Source organism: Cydia pomonella, chromosome 1 (assembly GCF_033807575.1).
Source record: "Cydia pomonella isolate Wapato2018A chromosome 1, ilCydPomo1, whole genome shotgun sequence".
NCBI classification, from domain to species: domain Eukaryota; kingdom Metazoa; phylum Arthropoda; class Insecta; order Lepidoptera; family Tortricidae; genus Cydia; species Cydia pomonella.
In genome coordinates this window covers 26,730,419-26,753,044 of record NC_084703.1, presented here as the reverse complement: position 1 = coordinate 26,753,044, position 22,626 = coordinate 26,730,419, and the positions used below count along the sequence as shown (strand labels likewise).

At 40.9% G+C, this 22,626-nt stretch overlaps 1 protein-coding gene across 1 annotated transcript; it reads right to left on the bottom strand.

Moving 5' to 3' along the window:
* Nucleotides 1-886: 886 nt before the first annotated feature.
* On the bottom strand, nucleotides 887-3,772 carry LOC133529947 (uncharacterized). Its single transcript, XM_061867735.1, has one exon. It carries the CDS (start codon nucleotides 3,770-3,772, stop codon nucleotides 887-889), a length of 2,886 nt encoding a protein of 961 aa, XP_061723719.1.
* Nucleotides 3,773-22,626: the final 18,854 nt, after the last annotated feature.

Genomic DNA, 22,626 nt, shown 5'->3' with positions numbered 1-22,626 from the left:
CTCTGCCTATCAGACAAGCTCAGAGCAAGCTTTCATTCAAAGCAAGTTGCGTAAGCACTTATTTGAAAACATTCGTGACTAAATGGCTGCGCGATATCTCACACTAATAGGTACATTATTATTATATATATGTATGTTTATTTATATATATTGAATATGTATATATGTAGGTATATTTAAAATATATATTTGTGTAAGTATAGTATCATAGTAGTCTCGACTTGTGTCTATTTCCATATCAACTCTTTACAATCCTGCACCAAACTAACTATTTCTGTTTAGCCCAATGGTTGACTGGTAGAGAATGCCTCAAGGCGTTAAGTCCACCATTTGTACTCTTTTTGTAAATTTGTGCAATAAAGTTTAAACAAACAAACAAACAAGTGGTTTTTTGATATATATATATTTTTTTACTTTTCAACATACAATACAATACAATACAATACAAATCCTCTTTATTGCACAACCTCTGAAAATAATGTACATGGAAACACATAAAAAACATGAAGATAGAGGTAAACAACAGGCGGCCTTATCGCTACAGAGCGATCTCTTCCAGACAACCTTTAGGTAGTGGAGAACTGAAACTTAAATTAACTAATTAGGAGGTGCAAAAAAACTAAATAGCAAACTAAAATACCCTTAAAATTTAAGTCTACAACAGTAAGACAATACATATACATACACACTACTTACATAATTATATACCTACATATATACTTTAGTGGACTTAAGTAAAATGCACTGGTTTTCTTTGAGAAACAAAATGTAATCTGACAAATAGTAAAAATAGACAAAAACAGTATAAAAAACCATAGACAAAAATAAGTAAAAAAAAGGTAAAATTATATAAAAGGTTGTGCAGTCTTGCACATTCTCCCCTTTTTTAAAGAGAAACAGAAACGGGAACTTTAGCGAGCTTTTTGAGGGGTCTCCGTAAAACCCCTGCGGCGGTGGCGATATCTGCTACTCTTACTATCCCGTCTCTACCGGGGTACAATGCGGTAATACGACCCTTGGGCCACGAGCCTCTAGGCAGGTTGGAGTCACACACTATTACGACGTCGCCCACTGCAATATTAGGTGGAGAGCCTCCTCCGGTGCGTGGTGACAAGCAAGGCAGGTATTCTTTCACCCAGCGCTGCCAGAAGTGGTCAGCAAGTCTTACTGCTCTGCGCCACTTGTTCCTGCTGAGAAGATCCGCCTCGGTCAGGGTAGCGGGAATAGGGCGTCCAGACGGAGATGTGAGTATAAAATGGGCCGGTGTTAAAGCCTCATCAGCATCGGAATCGAGTGAGACATGCGTAAGTGGTCGCGTATTGACAAGGGCTTCAGCCTCTGCTAACAGTGTGCTTAAAACTTCGTCTGAGGGAGCCTGTTCTCTGAGGGTCACTTTCAAAGCTCCTTTGACACTGCGAACTAATCGCTCCCACGCTCCACCCATAAAAGGTGCTGCGGGAGGAATAAAACGCCAATTGATTGATTCGTTGGCAGCAAAATCTTCAACAGAGTCGCCGTAAAGAGCTCGTAACTCCCTGTTTGCTCCAACAAAGGCTGTTCCGTGGTCTGACCAGATTTCTTGTGGTGTTCCTCGACGAGCAATAAAACGGCGTAGACACATTATGGCCGCGTCTGTCGTTAAACTGTGTGCCACTTCAAGATGTACGGCGCGTATGACGAGACACGTAAATAGGGCAACGTAGCGTTTCTCCCTTCTGCGACCAACTGAAACAAGGACGGGTCCAAAGTAGTCCAGGCCGACAAAGGAAAAGGGTCTTTGATGATGAGCCAATCGACACTCTGGTAGATTTCCCATCGGTGGTGTGAATGTTCTGGCACGGCGAAGTTTACAAAACTGGCAATCATGGGCTACTGATCGAACAGCATTTCTAAGGCCTAAAATCCAAAATCTTTGGTGGAGCTCGTTCAAGACTTTTTCTTTGTTCGCATGGCCAGCCTTTTGATGATATCTGGCTATTAAGAGGCGTACTGCCGGATGCTTTCCGTCTAAAATCAGCGGTCGCTTAACTTCATCAGAGACGCCTGCGGCTGCCGCTATACGACTGAACATTCGAAGTTGATCGTTGTCATCTAAGAAGGGGGACAGTTTGAAAAGGCGGCTGCTTCGAGGCAACGGGTCTCGGTTCTTTATCCGCAAGATATCTTCTTTGAAGGAATCCAGTTGGCTTTGCCGTAAAATATGGGATTCTGCTAGGCTTATATCGCTCGCGGTTATTTTCAGTGGGATATTAGGAGAATTAGAAGTACCAGGAGAGGATGTGCAAGTTGGACGGAAGGTACATAAGAGTCCTTCATGACGAGGAAGGTTGAAGTTTACGTCTCGTCTTCTCATACTACGCATTCGCAATAATGATATGAATAAATGCGCCTTTGCCGTTGCTCGCACCATTCTCAGCCATGACCTGAATCGACTTGGATCCGCAGAGACTGGTGCGGGCAGATCAGTCTCGGTGATAAGATGAATGATATTTTTATACTCTTCGCGGCCTAGTCCGCTGACATCAATTTGAGGTTCAGCGGGCCAGTCCGAGGTAAGGAGAAAGCTCGGTCCTGAGATCCAGCGAGATTCTGGAGAGAGCACAAAGCGTTTGACGCGTGTGGCATCATCGGCTACGTTTAGATCGCTCGGTACCCAGTGCCACTCGGTGATGTTTGTAAGCTCTAGAATCTCGCCTACTCTATGAGATACAAAGGGTTTAAGGGTGCGCGCATCACTACGAAGCCAACCCAGCGCAGTCATCGAGTCGCACCAGAAAACTCGTCTCATTGGCTTCAGTCGGTGGGCTTCGCATATTGACATGGCAAGGCGCGCAGCTATTAGAGCACCTTGAAGTTCTAAACGGGGAATGGAGACAGGTCTGATTGGAGAAACACGAACTTTACTGCAGATGAGGGAGAGTCTTACATCACCATTCACATAAAGAAAGCGCCAATAGGCCACAGCAGCAAAGGCGGATTCACTTGCATCCGAGAACACATGTAATTCGCACCCTGCTACCTCGAGATCGCTCAAGTTATAGCGGCGTGGTATCCTCAAACTGGAAGTGGAGATCAGATCTTGAAACCAAGACTTCCACGCGATGCTGTCACATTGAGAGAGCTCTTGGTCCCAGTTCAAACCCTTGCGCCAAGCGTCTTGAAACATTATACGACCACGAACGACGATTGGTGCAAGGATTCCAAGCGGATCATAAATTCTCATTACGTGCACTAGAACCCCTCGCTTTGTTAACTTCTCTGGCAACACGGTATCTTTTTTTACACCTGTATTAAAACCTATCAGGTCGTTAGCGGGTTGCCAGATAAGGCCTAGTGTGCGAACGGGCGTAGCCAGGCGACCTAATTCGACGTCAATATTATTAGCGCGAGGCACCTCGAGCAAGGATTCCTTCGGCAACAACGAGAGCGCGCTTGGACTATTTGACGTCCAGCTGCTCATCTCAAAACCGGCGTGAGCATGTACGGTATAAATATCAGCTGCCAACTTGGCAGCTTTGTCAATGTCGTCTAAGCTAGTAATGCAATCGTCCATGTAATGGTCATCGATGATTACTCGAGCTGCCTCAGGATAAGTTTCCTGCCATTCTAGAGCATTTTTATTTTTGATGTGTATGGCAGTAAATGGGCTCGATGCGGCGCCAAAAATCATGGATGACATGCGGAATGTTCTTATTGGTTCACCTGGGGTATCTCGCCACAGAAACCTTTGCGCGTCTCTATCTTTTTCAATTATTTTGATTTGCGGAAACATTTCACGAATATCGGCATTTAAAGCTACAGCACCCTCACGAAAACGCATTAGAATACCCAGCAAAGGTTGCAAAAGGTCAGGGCCAGTCAATAACAAAGAGTTTAATGACACGCCGTGAGATTTTGCAGCCGCGTCGTGAACAGTTCGCAACTTATTGGGTTTATTTGGGTTAATCACGCCAAAGTGAGGAAGATACCAAACAGGACGTCCAGAAGCTGCTCTCTAGTACTTGTATGGCACGCTCATCGTCAGCATTGCGGGCCTCTTTTTTCGATATACCAATTGAATCGATCTTAAATTGCTCCCTAATAAGTCGTTCAAGAGTGAAGCAATCACTATTTGAGTCAGGCTCGCTTAATGTAATATGGTTTACAACGTCAACCCGTTTAGTCTTGCTGCAACCGAAACCAAACAAAACCCAGCCAAGGGCTGTTAAAATGGCTGCAGGTTGTGTCTTGGTTCCTTTGCGCACGTCTGTAGCAAGTGATAAGTGCCAGTTGTCAAGTCCTATTATCAGCATGGGCTTTACGTCCCCGTAGCAAAATTCACCGGCTATATCTGCTAAGTAAGGGTATTTGCGCACACTATCTTGATACGCACACTGTCGTGCAGCGCCTAAACCGTTAATTGATCTAGCCTTTTTAATAGAGTGAACTTCGGTTGAATGACGACCCTGTATATTAAAATTAACTTACTGCACTTTAATGTCCTTGCTTAAACCAACTACGCAATCTAAGTGAATTAGCCTATCGGAAGCCTTCGCGCCAATTCGAGAAGAAATTTCAGAGTCAATATACGTTCCTGAGGACCCATCGTCCAATAACGCGAATGTGTCAACGCTACCAGTGGGTCCGGACACAGTGACAGCTACTATTTTTAATAACGGCCGTGCAGAAGGCACTTTGGGAGATGAAGAGGTCGCATGCGTCAGAATATTGTGTTCCGAGTCGTCGAGCAGCGGTGCCGCTTCGGATACATTGCAGGCCGCGGGCGCAGTTACGCTAGATGTCGATGGCACTTGCTCGTCGTCGGCGTCGGAGTCGTCGTCGGCGGCGTCGTCGTCCTCCACATCGACGTGCGCAGTAACGACGCGTTCAGACTTTGACCCATGTAACAAATTATGATGACGCATATCGCAACCTTCTACGCTACATACCTTTTTCATGCATGAAGTTTTGTTCTTATGAAAACCTTTTTTCAAACACCTATGACACATTTTATTCTTTTTGATAAATTGCCACCTATCATTTATTGACAGTTTGACAAACTTGTCACAAACAGATAAGTCATGATTTTGTTTACATAATGAACAATTATTTTCAAAATTGTTATGGGTATTTAACGATGTTGGAATACTATCGGACGAATGATTATTTTCAGCAATAACGTTTATTTTGTCCCTATTACCAATCGGCCGGGAAACTAGGGCAGGCGCGTGGTCAATAGCGCCTCCGAATCTGCATTGCAGGTCGACTTCGCGCGAGAGGAAATCCGCAAACATTTCAATTTTTGAAGCGCTACCATTGCAAGAATGAGCATAATCCAACCACCGTGGACGCAGCAGCGCAGGCAGTTTGCTCCACAGTGCTTGAAACAGCTCTGGCGAGCGTAAATGGTCGGGCTTATTTAACATACGAATTACTTCTACGCAGTTACGAATACGACTTGCGAAAATCAGTAAATCCTTACCGTCGTAGTTTACCTTCGGTAGGGCACGCACCGCTGTCACTTCATGCATGACAACAAGCTCGGGGCGGCCGAAACGCGCATCGAGCGCAGCCACCACCGCGCCGGGGTCGCGGGCTGCTGCCAACAGGCCCGCCACGGCCTCGCGCGCTGTACCTCGTAGGGCGCGTGACAATCTCGCTAAATTTTCAGTAGGCGAGAAACTATCTGCTTTATTTTCGTAAACTCTTTTCAAAGCTAACCAATCTAAATATGACTTGCCGTCGAAATTCGGTAAATCCATCTTCGTTTGATTAACTTTATTTATCAGCTTGTCGAGCGAATTGACTAAGCGAGTCACTCCTCCGTCTTCAGGGCGATTTTGCTCGGGAGAGTTTTGAATTGCCGCGGCACTCACGCCGTGCTGCTCTCTCGATTCCAGTGGCTCGTGCTGGGCCGCAATATCGTCTAACCTGAAAGGTGGGTTGGCACTTAATAAATGTTGCTCATTGTGATTAGGAACTGTATTATTTACCCATTCCTGTATACTCGCATGACTGCGCGTGCCGTGACTGCCACGTCGGCTTCCGCCCGCCTCTATGGCAGCGAGACTAGCTTGCAGTTCGAGTTCGGCAACTTCACGCTCGCGCTCGGCAGCTTGACGCTCGCGCTCCGCGGCGCGTTCCGCCGCTTGGCGCTCGCGTTCCGCCGTTTGGCGTTCCCGCTCAGCGGCCTGCCGCTCTCGTTCCTTTTCTATTTCAGCCAAGCGGCGCGCATGTTGCGCTTTGGCCTCCAGCTGACGTGCGACAATGGTAGAAGAGGAGCGCGACGAGGCGCCGCTCGCTACGCGGGAAGGTGTCGGCATCGCTTCGTGAAGGGCGGGACCCGCGGCTTCCTGCGCGGGCGGAGCAGTATCCCTCACGACTGCCTCACCGTCTCCCTTATGAGACTCACTCATTTTTACAGCTTTAGAACTCGTTATCATCTGATTTCGCGGTAGAAGGACCAAATTTAGTGGACTTAAGTAAAATGCACTGGTTTTCTTTGAGAAACAAAATGTAATCTGACAAATAGTAAAAATAGACAAAAACAGTATAAAAAACCATAGACAAAAATAAGTAAAAAAAAGGTAAAATTATATAAAAGGTTGTGCAGTCTTGCACATTTACATATATACAATACTATATAATTCTTGCCAAAAGTGATAACCAGTAACGGGGACAGAAACACTAAGGAAGGGACAGATAATAGTCTTTAAGATGGGATTTGAAAACAGCAAGGGATTGAGCGCGTCTTATTTCGACAGGGAGAGAGTTCCATAACCGAACAGCCCGAAAAGTGAATGAGCAATTATAAAATTTTGTGGAGGAAGGAGGGACAGAAAGAAGCAAATTTTGTGCGGATCTAGTGGAATTTAACAACATAGTCCCCTTGTAAGGCTTGTCCCAACGATGCTCTCATGATTTTAAGCTGTCCATGTAGTAGTTGCCGTCTTGCTCTTCATAATAGGCGTTCACGCTAGCAATGACCTCTTCGTTACTTGAAAATCTGTCCGCCGAGCCAAGTTTTGAGTCTATGAAATAGGAAAAAGTCGCTGGGAGCCAAATCTGGAGACTATCGAAGCTCCTTAATTTTGGCCATGGCGAATGCTGACTCCTGAGATGGTGCGTTGTCTTGGTGGAACAGTGCTTTATTTTTTTTTTATGTGGCCGTTTTTTGCTCTTTCTTCCTTCAGCTTGTCAAGTAACGATTAATAATAAGCTCCAGGTATTGTTTGATATTACACTGCGGCTATCCCAAAACACGGTGGCCATCACTTTTCCGGGCGATGAAACCGTCTTCGCCTTCTTCGGAGCAAGTTCATTCTTTTCAGTCAACTGTTTGGACCGTGATTTTGTCTCAGACGTGAAGTAATGAATCCACGTTTCATCGACAGTTACCAAGAGATGCAAAAAATCGGATTTATTTTGCTTTAATCGTTTCAAGAGATCTTCAGAAATGTTCTTTCGAAAACTTGTTTTTGGTCCAAGTTTAACAGACGCGACACCCAACGTGCGGATAGCCTTCTCATATTCAATTATTCAGCCAATATGTATCAAACTCGTTTTTTTGAAATACCTACGGTTTTTGCTAACTCTCTAACCTTGATTCTGCGATCTTCGAGCACCAATCGGTGCACTTTTTAGACTATGTCGTGGTTGGTTGCAGTTTTTGGCCGTCCCGGGCGTTCTTTGTCGTTTAACATTGTAAGTAGTCTTGTCATAAATTTTGTCCCAACCTTTTCATCATTTTAAATTAAATAATGGAATGTTTGATGTACTTTTATTTCTTGGTTATGCTTAAATATACACTTAGCTGTCAGAAAAAGAGTACATTTAGATCCAGGTATCGTTCACTCTCGCATTCTTAGCTAATACGGTCACGTTACTCGCAGGGAAGACGACGCGATGGAGAGGCTGGTTGTTCAGGGCAGAGTGGATGGCACAAGACCCAGATTGCGGCCCTCAATGCGTTGGACCGACCAAGTGAAAGCTCTCACCGGGTCACCTCTGAATCTGTGCGCGCGGCAGGCAATAAATAGAGAAGCATGGCGGGAAACAGCGAAAAAAGCCGTACAACGACCACGACTACTCTGTCAAGAGTATACGACTAAGAAGATCGTTTCCCTGAAGATGGAGTTGGGCATCAAAGAGAATCGTGTCACAGTGATAGCTTTATACAAGTGCAACAAGCAAGTGAATGGCATTTTCAAACTGCTGAAACCTTTGAATATAACGAAGAAATTTATCTATCGTACTATCAAGCGATACAACGAGATGGTTTTAGTCGACGACCGACCCAGGAGCTGTCGACCACATCAAACAAGGACACCGGCAGTGATTAAAGCGGTAGCTGAGCGAATTCGGAGAAATCCGCTAAGCAAACAGAAAATCATGGCTAGGGAAATGAAAATTTTCCCTAGAACTATGTCGCGTATCATAAAACAAGACCTTAATCTTGGGGCTTATCGTCGGAGCACAGGACAGCGATTGACAGCGGCCCTACGGAAAATAAGAGCGACGAGAGCTAAAGTATTGTGGCAGCGGCATGCACAGGGCGGATATCGTAATATTCTGTTCACAGATGAAAACATCTTTACCTTGGAGCAATAATTCAACCGCGAAAATGATAAAATATACTCACAGTTCCCAAGAAGCTTCTGCAAGAGTTCCAAGGGTAGAACGAGGCCGCCATCCTGCATAAGTCATGGTTTGGTGGAGAGAATCCTATGAAGGCGTCACAGAGCTTAAATTTTGTGAACAAGGGGTAAAAATACGTGCTACGAACTATCAAAACGACATTTTGAAGAGATTTATTAAGCCGCTAAATGACACTTTATTGCCGTAAGCACTGGATATTTCAACAAGACTCTGCCCCTGCACATAAAACTAAGACAACACAACGGTGGTTAGCGCCACAATTACGCGAGTTTATTTCGGCTAAAGATTAGCCCTCAGGAAGCCCCAATTTCAACCCCTTGGACTATGGTCTGTGGAATACCTTGGAGGAGAAAGCCTGCTCTAAACCGCATCGTAATGTTGAGTCTCTCAAGTTAGATTCAGTGCGGGCAGTGGCTTCAATACCCATCGATACCGTCCGTGCCGTCATAGAAGAGTGGCCGGACCGTTTAAAGAAGTGTGTTAAAGTAAAAGGTGGACATTTTGAATAAACATTTTATTTTATTCTATAATCTGTATAATATAATTCATAAAAATAACCCTGATTAATTTTATAAGCCTTCTTTTATTTTCAAAATAAATGTCATTTTATGTAGGACAGAATTTATGGCAAGACTGCGTACGACCGCGTTGAAATTCAGCCACCCAAAATTGTACGGTGAAAAATGATGGAGCAGACTCGCCGTAAACAGAATCCATCTCATTTTTAATTTGGGTTGGCGTATTGTTTTTCAAATACAGATACTTAATCATAGCTCGACACTCATTTTTTTCCATATTAGAAACTTCGAAAGTAGTTTCACGAAATCGGCAATTATAGAAAAAATAACCGACAAAATGGCAGCAATTTAGACATTTATCTTCAGAAAAAAGGAAAGTTATAGTACCAAGGAGGATTTTTTTTAAAGTTACTTATTATTCATTGTGAGGCCAGGAATTATTCAGACGACCCTCGTAATAAAGATTATGATGGAAAACGTTATGGACGGAAAAAATCGGAAATTAAATTTATTGGTACCAATAGAAATCCCTTTGATAAGTATTTGATGTGCCTATATTGCTAACTATTGAGTATTGACTGGAAGTATCAATGAAGTATTTGTATGAAAGCTTAATCGCGTAAACTTAACAGAACAGAGCAGTATACAATACAAATTTATCTCTTATTTAATTATTAATTAAAATTATATTTTTAATATTAATGTTTCCCCCGATTATTATTGACTTTAAGAGTAATAGTAGCTTATCAATGTCAGTTTTTTGTGTTTATTTTATAATTGAATGATTTTTTTTCGTTACGCTTAAATTAATCATAATCAAAGTGAAAATATTCAGAGCACCATCAATTATTCTGAAGGGAAACAGGCATGTCTTTCCTAAAAAGATTCTTACATTTGATCTCAACCTTTACATCCCGCAGTAAGGCAAAACTCATGAGAAGTTGCAAAAAGTTTTTCCTGGACAACGTAAATAGTTTTACCAGACGCCTGGGATCAGCTTAAGTGTTATTTTTGCGACCGCGCTTTTAAGAGTTTAGGATTTTCTCCTCTCTAAGCCGAGTTCGGCCGAGTTTAGAGCACCAAAGATTTATCGGGCTCAAGTGGGATATGGTGCATTCCCGTTACTATTTGAATAAGAAGCTTGATCATCGAAACAATCACAGGATCTCATTTTCATAATGGTTTCAATTTCAGCTTTAGAATGATGTTCACCATGATTTTATTTAATCGTATATGTAAATATATCAGTTTAATATTGAATGTAGGGCCCAATAAAAATAAATTAACTTATCTATTAAATAAAACTAAAAACGAATACTAAATAAAATTAAAATATGTCTAAAAAAATTGGCCCCTTTGGTATGGTGCCGAGGATGCTGGCAGCATTTCCCCGCTGTATTGCGATGCTAACATGTTGTGCGAGAAAGCTGCCAGCTTCTCGGTCACCTGTGAAATCGACCAGCCTTTTAAAAAGTTGTAGAGCATTAGGACCCCACGGGCCTTAGCGTCTCAACCGCAAATGGCATAAAAATATATTCGGGGCCGAGACCCCTGTACTTTTGTAATTTCAGCTTTTCGGCTCCTTTAGCCACGGCATCCGCACTGTTACTGGTTCCGGTGAGGTGGGAAGGGGCTAGTATGTCTACACAGGTAGCGTCACACCAGAACCCTTTCCAACCCCAGGGAATCAGGGACATGCCGTCCGGTCTCTTGCCGTCGTCTCTGGCTACGCCAGTTGGCTCCAGTAGAGCTGCCACGTTGACGGATGCAAGAGACCGGCAGATTATGTCATTCAGTGCGGCATGCCTCGAAAAGCGGCCAGCACTTTATTGCAGGATAACCCGTGGTGTCCTAATTCGTCGACTTCACTACCGCAGGGGCATCTCTGTGGACCACAGATGCGAACTCCAAGCCGAAGACAGGTCGCGATGCGGAGGGTGTCCGGCGTTAGGAAGGTTCCAGTGTTTGGTGAAGGATACGCCCGGAGCCACTCACCGGACTCCCACGACGCCGAAGCCAGTAATCTGGCCCGTTCGCAACCTGTACTACGGCTTAGGAGGGAAGTAACTGAAATTTGGCACATGATGTCGTCCCAACTCCTTTGATAATTTGGATGAGTTGGTAAATCCTTACTCGGGCAAGCACTTGACCAAGCTTTCTTGGCTTCATCTAAGTCCGCAGTCTCATAGTTTGAGGGAAGACCCCGTAGGATTTTTCCTATGAGATTTGCGGAGCTGTGGACTGAAGACAAAAAAGCTGGTAGGCATAAACTAGAAATTTTTCTGATCCCTAGCCCATAAATATATGTATATGTTGCTGTAATTTTATTTTCATACATATTTTGTAGTATTAAGAGAAATATTATATTCATTTAGTTATCAACTCTAAACAATATACTATAATATTATAAAATTAAAACACAAGTTAAAGTTGCAGCAAACTAAGAACAAACAAGAAAATAAATTTATATTTATCTACAAAATACCTAATTACAAAAAGAACACTCCGTCCAAACAGGTCGGCCAGCGGTATCGACCCCATGACGCTTGTAGTCGTAGGCGCAGCTCATAAAACACTGCCTGTCGTACACAAAAGATTTCCTTTGGCAGGATTGGTCCTTAGAACCCAAGGCTGGATTTAAGAAGTGGAGCCACCAAGATTTTTTAAAGTACCGTCAACAAATAAGTACTATAAGAGATTATACTTAGGCATGTGTTATTAAATACACATGTTTTGTCATTTTCTCGTATTCGAAATAATCGAAATTAAAAGTACAGTTACGAGTATAACTCCGGTGAAAAGCACCATTTCATTCACCGTACTGGCGCTTCCACTGCGTTTCATTCCAGCGCCAAACTACCTCGACATAAATGAGTGCGTTTCATCCTTTGGTTAACAATCTGCTATTTTAGCACAAATAAAAACCAATGAATTATTTTAAGACTGAAAACCATTTCCCTTTGGCAATGCGTCCACATAAATCTACATGAGTAAATGCAAATGGCACGCCAGTCGAATTCCATTTTGAATTCTGAATTTATTATCGACATATTAACACGGGCTTTACTAATAATACCTAAGCGAAGTCTTTCATTAATACGTTTCAAATATATAGAGAATACGGTTTTAAACCTTTATTAAGAGGGGGCTAATGCAAAATTGTAGTTTTTATATCGAATTGTTACACGTTTTTAGATGGGCAAATACCATGAAAAAATTAATACAGAAACTTGTTAAATTAATATTTTTGCTTGGGCAAAATCTAACCAAGTCAAATCCCTCAGCAGATACTTACTGTTTTATACTAAAAGTATAAGTATACTGTACCCCTAGTGTAAATATTTTCGACAGCGAAACGTGACGTACGCGTTTGCGTTAAGTGTCATTTTGTATGAGATTTTTGACTTTCCAAAACGTCCCGCTTGGCGCGCTGTTCAAAAACTCATACAAAATGAGACTTAACGCAAACGCGTACGTCACGTTTTAAATTTACACTAGGGGTACTGCTCTTATTATGCAAGGTAATGTACAACCGAAAATAAATGAAAACAGACATATTTTCTTGATTTTTTTCTATCGATTTTAAGGTTTTGGTTTAGAGTCTGCCCTTGCAAATATAGTCTAGTTTCTGTGTGATTTGTAGCAAATCAATGTAAACACTACAATGTAATGACAATTAATTTACAATTCATATAATTTTGCGCTTAATATTTTTTTTTCTCCAATACGCTTGGAAATGTTCACCTTAATGTAGCAAGAATAGTACGGTAAAAATAGTAGGGTTGTACGAGAAAGCGGCTAGCTCTTCGGTCACCTGTGAAGCCGACCAGCCTTTTAGATAACTCTTTAAAAAGTTGTAGAGCATTAGGACCCCACGGGCCAAGCGTCTCATCCCCAAATGGCATACAAATATATTCGACGCCGAGACCCCTGTACTTTTGTACTTAAAAATTTTCGGCCGTTTTAGCCGCCTCACCTGTTTGGCTACTGGTTCCGGTGAGTTTTAATTTTAGTATTAGCCTATTAGTTTTTTAATTTAGGTTATTTTTATGAATGTAATGTGTTCAATTTTAGTTTGTATATGCAGTACTACCGTTGTATAATATTCTTTCGTTTCCGTGTCAATACAATGTAGATTAGGTATTTATGATTACAATTAATTTTCTTGTTACAAGTAAATCAATGACTAAAAATTGAAAAAAAAAAGTTAATCACTCTACTAAAAAACAGTGTCGTTATTCAAGCATATCTTCAGACCATCAAAGGTTTAATAACTGCATTTCTCTCATTACTATTTAACAGAAATTTTGCAACATTTAATGTAATTAGACGAATTAAAAAAAGAAACCGCTGTAAAGCGCACGAATTCAAAATTTGTGACCACTGTGGCGCTTGAAACTGAAAAATGAAATGAAAATATTTCAACCTAAATACCATACTTGCTACCTACTGGCGAATTCACCAAAATCTCAATGGCCCGACGGTCATCATATAACCAAACGTATTGATAAGGCTATTATGGATTACAATTTAATAGTCATGCAGCCATAAAACACTGTATCAGGGAAAGGGTTTAAACGCTTAAATTTTGCCGAACAGACCCAAAGGTATAAAGTACAGGTCCAAAGAGGTACAAATTAAAATCAGAAAATATTTTCGCATCCAACTTATGCCGCGGAAACCGTTGAAAAGGTTAAAACTAAAGTAGTCACATTATTATATGAAGCCGAGTGGTTTTACTACAGATATATGACCATACCTCACAAAAGAAAATTTATTACTTAGTTTTACGACACAAAGTGTGAATTCTCAAGGAACAACGACCTAAAGTTATCCTGGAGTCATCAGTATTAAAAAACTTTGAATTATCTCGTGTAACTATATAGGCGAAAGACTTTTGATCAGAAGTTCCTATACTAAGCATAATTGTGAACAGCGCATTCTATCGGTAAATTGTCTAACTAATTTGCTGAGGCGATCTTTCCTGGGGAGATGCTGTTGAAGCGGACTTGTGCGATCTCCAAGCCGATAACTGGCAGGAGATGGCACAGGATCGAAACAACTGGCGTGTACTCGTGTCGGAGGCCAAGACTCATTTTGGGGCGCTGCGCCATTAAGTAGTAGTAGATGCACGTATCTTGGTTTTTCGAGGATAATTCTCTATCATTTGAATCGATTTCAAAACTTATTCTTTTATTTGAAAAAAAGGTGTCTTTAATGTAATCTCACAGAAATTTCAAGTGCAATAAACACACGTTGGTTATAAGTTGATTAAATTGAAAAAATAATTCGGAAATTGGTATTGTAAGAGACGATGGTAAGAGACCGGACGGAATGTCACTAATTCCGTGGAAGATGGGACGGGTGCTGGTGTGGGACGCCACATGTGTAGACACCCTAGCCCCGTCTCATCTCCACGGCACAACTGCAAAAGCCGGCGCGGCGGCAGAGGCGGCCGAAAAATTAAAAAAGATCAAATACAGGGGTCTCGGCCCCGAATACGATTTCGTACCTTTTGGCGTCGAGACCCTTGGCCCGTGGGGTCCGAATGCATCTACACTATTTAAGGAATTAGCCAAAAAAATAGCAGACGCTACCGGTGATCGTAGAGCCGCCAGCTTCCTCGCACAGAGAATAAGTATTGCGATACAACTAGACTTAGATTTTTGAAATTTTGCCACCTTTGGGCATTTTCCATAGTTAATAAAAATAATAATACTTTCAATGTATCTGGTTCGTTGTTCATAACTATTCCTAATTTCAAATCGATAGCTTAAGTGGTTCTCGAGTCTCGAGATATATAGCGATGTGACAGACAGATGGACGGAGTTGCACCATAAGGGTTCCTTTTGTACCTTTTTAGTACGGAACCCTAAAAATGACCATACAGACGACTACATCTGCGCGAAACTGAAGGAAGTTACTGTGGATTATAATATAGGCTCAAAAATCCACCTCACTCTTCGAGACAATGCTGCAAATATGTACCGTGCTACCAAAGTCGCAGAATGTACGAGTCATTGGGGTGTGTTTCTCATACACTACAGCTATCTGTAGTGTATGAGAAACACAGCCCAATAACTCGTATTCTGCCTTCACGAAGCTTTGCTTTTTGATTCACGACGCAATTTTGTCGTTGCCGAGCATTATTACGATAGTAAAGAAATGTCTTTAAAGTGGTAGGACACTTCCATAGAAGTGAGCTGGCACGGGGATACTTAAATGCATTCCACAAAAACTTTAAATTTACCGGGACAAATTCCAAGACGTGAAAACGCGCTGGAATATTTTATCTTTTAAAGGAAAGTTCAAAAAGTACATTTCAAATTTGCAGAAATCTGCTCTATGATCGCCTTGTAAGTGCCAATGCCAAGTTTAATTTTTATTAAGTTTTTGTTATTTTCAGTCCATACAACCACGGAGTAACATACACATATGTCGTTGAGAAAATAAGTGATACATTATATATAAATAGCTCGAACTGAAATAATTTTAATTGTGATTCCTATTATCTTCTCGACTTAGCTTAATGTTAGTTAAGTTTACGTACAGACACAATCGCTTGGACAGGTCTCCACGGAAGACCAGCGTCAAAATATCTGAAAGGTAACTTAACATCAAGCTGAGGGGAGACCTTTTCAGTGACGTTTATTTAATTTAAGCAATAAGTAAGCGTCCTGAATAAATTTATTTTCTTTATTTCTTTCATTTAATGTTATCACGGTTGAGCAAAAGAATACTATCTATCTTTACCGCGTACGAAGAGGACCCATCGAAGAAATAAATAGTGAGGAATGGAAAACCATGCAAAACTTTGTCAACATTTTGGAATGTTTTTACCAGACTACATCAGACGCATCTAGTGTATACTTGGTGATACCGTTAGTGGTCATGGTAAGTGGAAAACTTACGCCTAATACTAGTCACAACCAGAGTACAGCTCATGAAAACGTTGAGGGTGATAAGTTGAAAGAAAAGCGAGTTGTTGTACTTTCTTAACTAGCGCTTTTCGTTCATAAGAACTTCATGGCCATTAATTCATGCTCCACTGCTGGATCTTCGTTTTCAAACTAAATATTTGACCAAAAACGAGGTAAACAGAGGTAAGTCCAAAATATTCGTAGTTTTGAACCTACGCTTAGATACTCCGCTGACAGGATATACAGAGGGAAATGTTGAAGCATCAACGTCAACTAGATCGGTAACGGCAAATAAATCCAGTCTGAGGGCAGCTCACGATTCCATCGAGTCTAATGACGACTCAGTGATGGATTTTTTTTTTTTAATCTTTATTTATTTATTGAGGGTTTTTAAATAAATGCCACCCTCATAGTGGCTCTCTAACAAAACTACACCAGTCTAATTTTCACTATTTCTACGTGCTATGATATCGATAACCATAGAATAAAGGAGCCCAGCCTCTTCCGAAGCAGGGGATGCTAGGATGCTATTGACTCGGCCGAGGTCATAGGAACAGACATTAAGCAAGCGACGCTGTGCGACACCTCGGCGACATTCCATTGTTATATGAAACACGTCTTCAATTACTCCGCATACATTACAATTGGGCGAGTCAACTTTACGCATCAAAAACGCGAAATTATTCAAAGGAATGTGGCCAGATCGCAATCTAAAGGCAACAATTAGATCCTGCCTGTTCAACTTACAAAAAGAAAACCATGGGGCTCGAGGAAGTGAGGGTTGAATCGTTTTGTACCATATGCCCTTTGTGCGAGATCTTTCATCGAAATATTCAGACCACCTGTTAAAGCACATATTCTTGACTTTGTATAGAATATCAGTAAACCAAGGAACATTATGGCACTTTTCACTCATTTCGAATGCTTCCCTAGCTAACCGATCCACCACCTCGTTCCCCACAACACCGCAGTGAGAGGGAATCCATTGTAAAATAACTTTCTTTTTGGCTGCGTTCAGTTTAAGTACTAAACGAATTATTGAGTACGCCAATGGAATGCCCCTAAAGACGTGAGTACAGCGGTTCAAATGTTGAAGAGCGCATTTTGAATCCGTTAAAATTACAAATTTATTGTGACTATTTATGCTGTCAATATATGAAAGAGATTCTTCTATTGCGATCATTTCAATGGCCATAATCGAGATATCGTTCACAATGTGTAATTTAATTACCTCTCCGGTTTGCCAATCTAGGAATGCTGCCCCACTACCAAAATCTGTTTTAGATCCATCAGTAAATATCTTATAATAGTCATTATAAGAGTTTGTAAGCATTGAATCGCATATACTTCGTAACTGCGAACCGTCGTACTTACTTTTAGCTTTGTTAATGTTATCAACATTTGATACTAGACAATTACTCAAATCTATATTTGTAACCCAGGTATCGAGTGAAAACATTTCTAATTGGTTACTACAGTATACCGGGTATCATTAAACTCATTAAATACAAGTCCAAGTAACGGTTTGGTTTTGTTACGCCAGTAGAGGTTATCAAAAGAATTTTTCAAATCCGTCAGAAGTCCAGGTAGGATATTTGTACTAAGAGATTTAGATTTTAATAGCATTTTACCTGCAAGATACTGTCTCCGAATTGCTAGTGGAGGTAAGGTCAATTCTGATTCCATCACATGTATAGGCGTACTTTTTATAAACCCTCCTATTACTCGTAAGCAAGTGTTTTGAAGTGTGTCTAACCTAGCTAAATTAGTTGCAGCGCTATTTCCAAATAAAAAACTTGCATAATCAAGCCTACTTCTTATCATTGCAATGTACAGTCGCCTTAAATGAACTTGGTGCACTCCCCATCCAGATCCCGCCAGCACTTTAAATATATTTATAAATTTAATGACTTTAACTTTAATTTCATTTATGTGTTTCCCCCATCGCAAGCCTCGGTCAAGCCAAAGGCCCAAATATTTAACGGTATCCACAACTTCTAATGCCTGGTTGTTAATTTTAATAGAAATGTTATCTTTTTTAAACCCCCTTTTAAACAGACAAACTTTACTTTTACTCTGAGAAATCTCTAGACCAATGTCTAAAAATAAAGTCTGTATATTATCTAAAGCCTGTTGTATTCTTATTCTCCCTCAGCAGAGCTTTTACAATGGCGATATAGAACGTAATCATCAGCATATTGTGAAATGAATATCTCCTTCTCAAGAATTTTACAGACCTTCATAGTGGCTATGTTAAATAGTAACGGGGATAGCGGGTTCCCCTGGGCTAAACCGCGACCTGTCGATCTTTCTAGAACTAAATCATCTAAGTGAATTTTGAGGTTTCTATGCTTCAAAAAATTCCAAAGGTAGTTGCATACTCTACGTCCTACTTTTAATGAGTCCAGAGTAGAAATTAGCACTGTATTATCGATATTATTGTAAGCACTGTCAATATCTAGGAAGCAGCCCAAAGTTGATAATCCTCTTGTGAAGCCAATTTGAATCCTAGTAACCAGGATGCTCAAATTATCTAAGCATGATTTACATTTCCTAAACCCCAAAGTATTTTCGGAGAACTCTTTATTACGCTCTAGAAGCCACTCGATTCTATGATTGATAATTGCGTGGAAGATTTTGCAAATACACGACATTAATGAAATAGGTCGCAATGATGATACTTGGCTCGGATCTCTGCCCGGTTTTGGGATAGGAATAATGCCAATATCTTTCCACTGACTAGGAACAAATCCGCTTACGAAAAAGTTATTGTATAGGCGCAACAAGATCTTTTTGCCATTTTCTGAAAGATGTCTAATCATAGAGTATGAAATGCCATCGCACCCAGGAGAGGTATCCTTGAGTTTAATGCATTTGTTTAACTCCTGTATAGAGATATCGATGTCAATGGGAGACTCATAATCCAAAAGCAAGGGCGAAGGAGGGACGGCGTAATCTGGAGATAGCGTACATAGTAGTTCCTCAGCTAGTACTGGGTCAATGTACTGTCGAGGAGACCTGTAGCCCTTCATCCAGGACATTTTCCTCCACATCTCGCTCGAGGTAGTAATTGAATCGACTGAAGAGCATAGATCTTGCCAACCCTTTCGTATAGCCCCACACAGGTCATCATGGGCCTTAGAAGTCTTGTCCCGTAAAATTTCTAGGTTTCCTGGAGTAGGATTCCTACGAAACATGGTTAACGCCAGCCTGCGTTGGGCTATAGCTTCTGATAACTTTTGGTTCCAATAGGGTTTAGGCTTAAATGCTGACTTTGCATTATTATTAAACGTATAATATGGGATATGAATATCTGCTATTAGATTAATGAGATTAATAAATTGATTATAGTCTTCTTGATGGTCATTAGAGCTCGTAAAATTTTCGAAGTGTTCTTTTAAATCTTTTTTATATTTATGCCAATTAGCCTTTTTTAAATTTCTTTTCATGACAGGGGTGCTGAAATCACATTGATGGTTAGCAGAAAGTTTTATAAAGAAGTGATCGCTCCCTAATGTTTCATTGACTATTGACCAATTAAAGTCTAAAGCTATATCTGAGCTGGTCAAACTAATATCGGGAGAGGACTTTTGTAACACACCGTCGGATAGCCTCATCCAAGTCGTGTCCCCGTTGTTAAGTGTTAACAAGTTACAGTCCAAAATAGAATTGTAAATTAGATTACCTCTTGGATCCGTCTTACACGACCAACTAGAGTGATGTCCATTAAAGTCACCAAGGACTAGGGTTTTCGTCTCACAATGACTAAAGACTTCATCCCAATCCGTTTGACTTGTATTTATTTTACTAGGACAATAAATTGCAACAATGTTTTCAATTACTTGGCATTTCAAAACTTTAACCTTCAAAAATTCGATACCTGCATTACCGATGACAACATTTGATATTAGAGATTGAATCGAATTGTGAACGAGAATCATTACACCACCGTAACCACCATGTCTATCCTTTCTGTAAACCTGATAATCATTAACTCTAAAGCTATAATCTTTTGATAACCATGTTTCACTTACCACAGCAATATGAACTTTTTGTAATCTTAACAATTCTTGAAACGATTTAAGTTTGCCTAACAGACTCTGGGCATTCCATTGGATAATATTTAAACTAATGGATTTACTAGAACTAGCCATAATTAACAAACTGTAAAAAACCTTTTCCTACTCCTCTACTGTTATCTGTCATTTATGCATTCATTAACACGAATATAAGAACATACATAAAAGATTTCAAGAAAAGTCTATATTGTCTATTCCTCATAAAAGCTCTTGTGCTTTTATAAGCTATAACGTTACTGCGATTAATGGCTACCAACCTAACAAAACCAAAACGAATACAGTTTTAAACTAAGTGCATTGCTGCCAACTTACAAAATATTCATTTGGTTGCATAGTAAAAATAATTACTTCATAAGTCAGAATCACGCATGTGACACCCGTAATATAGCAACACCCATAGACTACGAAGACCGCTTAGCGTTGCTTGTTAATCTCCGTAGGCTACGGTGGCCAAAATTGAGAAAAAACTGTCCAAAAAATTAATTTAGCAAGTAGCAAGTACCAGGGCCTCATGAGTTACGAGGAGGTGTCGCCGACCGGCCGGCCGCGGCCCGGGGCGGGCCGGGCGCGTAACAAGGTATGCTCGCGCGTCTTGGCTATATACTTTTGCTGCAATTTGTTTACCTAAATTAAGATTTATTTTTGTTGACTCGTAGGAAAAATATTGTATGCAACGTTGTATAAGTAGGTCAAAAAATTCTCGTGGCGTATTCCTTTACAATGTTCGCCTACGCCTTCGGCTCCGGCTCACATTGTAACTCACGCCACTCGCCTTTTTTGACCCTTCTTATACAACTGTTGCATAAAATACTATTAACTATACTTGAGTCTGAAAAGAATCCTGCCGCCAGGATTACCAGCCATTCCACACATAATTTAATTACGCCTTGGATTTTATCTTGGATACTGATACTTTTTAGGAAAATCACCTCATTTACCCGTCTTAACAGCTCATTAAATGTCGTTTTCCGATCATTCCCGTCTTCGTTCTCGAGGGATTCATTGTCACTTTGAGTGTTAAATTCTATATTCTCCACCTTGGGTGGATCAACAGCGGTTTTCTCCCTTTTCTCGTTTTTGATTTGAATTTTTATTTTTTTATCCGACAATCCAAGCCTGGATGTACCAGGTACTGGATCCTGCACGTTTCGGGTCAAAATAGATTTGTCTCTTCCTTCTGAAAGAACATTACTGTACGATGCAAAACATGGCGATTTATCAGAGACTGGTTGTGGGCTATGCTTTAATGGAGGGAATGACTGACTATTCGTGCAAGGTATTTCTTCCTCCAGAGGTCTTGGTAGTGGGGCTGCGTAAAGGGTCAATGCCTTTCTGTATGTACAGTTGAATTCGGACATCAACTCCCGAAGTTTCCTCTCTTTTTGGTATACTGGGCAGGTCTTCGCCATCGATATGTGGTTACCACGGCAGTTGACGCACTTGAAAGTTGTAGTTACACAGTTGGGATGATCGCCTCCGCATTTAGGGCACACAAAAAATTTGGATGTACAATTTCCAATGCTATGGCTAATTTTCCAGCATTTGAAACACTGAGTCACCGGGTGAACATAGGGCTCTACTTTAATTCGTAAGCCGTCAACGCAGACGAAAGGTGGCAGTTTCGAGCACTTGAAGGATAGCCGTGCCACCTCACTCGGGCACCAACAACCATCGCCTTTATCTCGACGGTTTAATCTTTTGGCTGAAATTAATTTCTCAGTGCAAGTCACTAATTTTAATATATCTTCCTCACAAAGATCTAGATCTACGTTTCTAATGATGCCATAGCTCAGTCCAATCTCCATTGGCTTGTGTAAAACCCAACCTTGTTTAGAAATGTTTTCACATTGAAATAGTTGATCTATATTATCCTTGTCATTAAATTCCAGTCGGATTTTATAAGGGTTTAAATATTTTACTGCACAAATACCTTTAATGTTATTATCTTTTAAAAATCGAGCCATGGCAAATTGTTTGGGTAATTTTTCTTTATTCGAGATATACACTTGAAGGCAAACTTTGTCATTGTCATCTGGGGCCAAAGGGATGTTTCTTTCCTTTTTCCTTTTCCTTTCCATTATATTCCACTCCCGCTCACCGTCCTCACTCCCATTTCCTTCTTCTGTATGTCTTTTGATAGTTTGCCTGCTTACCTCCATCAAATGCTCTGCATCTTCACTTCTGTAGTAGTCGGAATCATCGTCGGAATCAGTCAGCAGTCTTACCTCCTTTCCCTGTACTATATTTTAACCTTGAGGCTATACGACGAAATAGACTTTGTCTTTGGTAATTGGTCTGGCAAAATATTACTACACGAAGCATCTTGCCATTTCAGTGTTTGACCGAGGGCCAACTCAGAGTCCTGCGAGTCAGTCTGTGGTAAAATAGAAAATGAATTGCTAAGGGCAATTCCCGCTTCCATATTAGCTCCAGTAATCTTGCCACCTGAACTAGACTGCGAGGGACGTGATC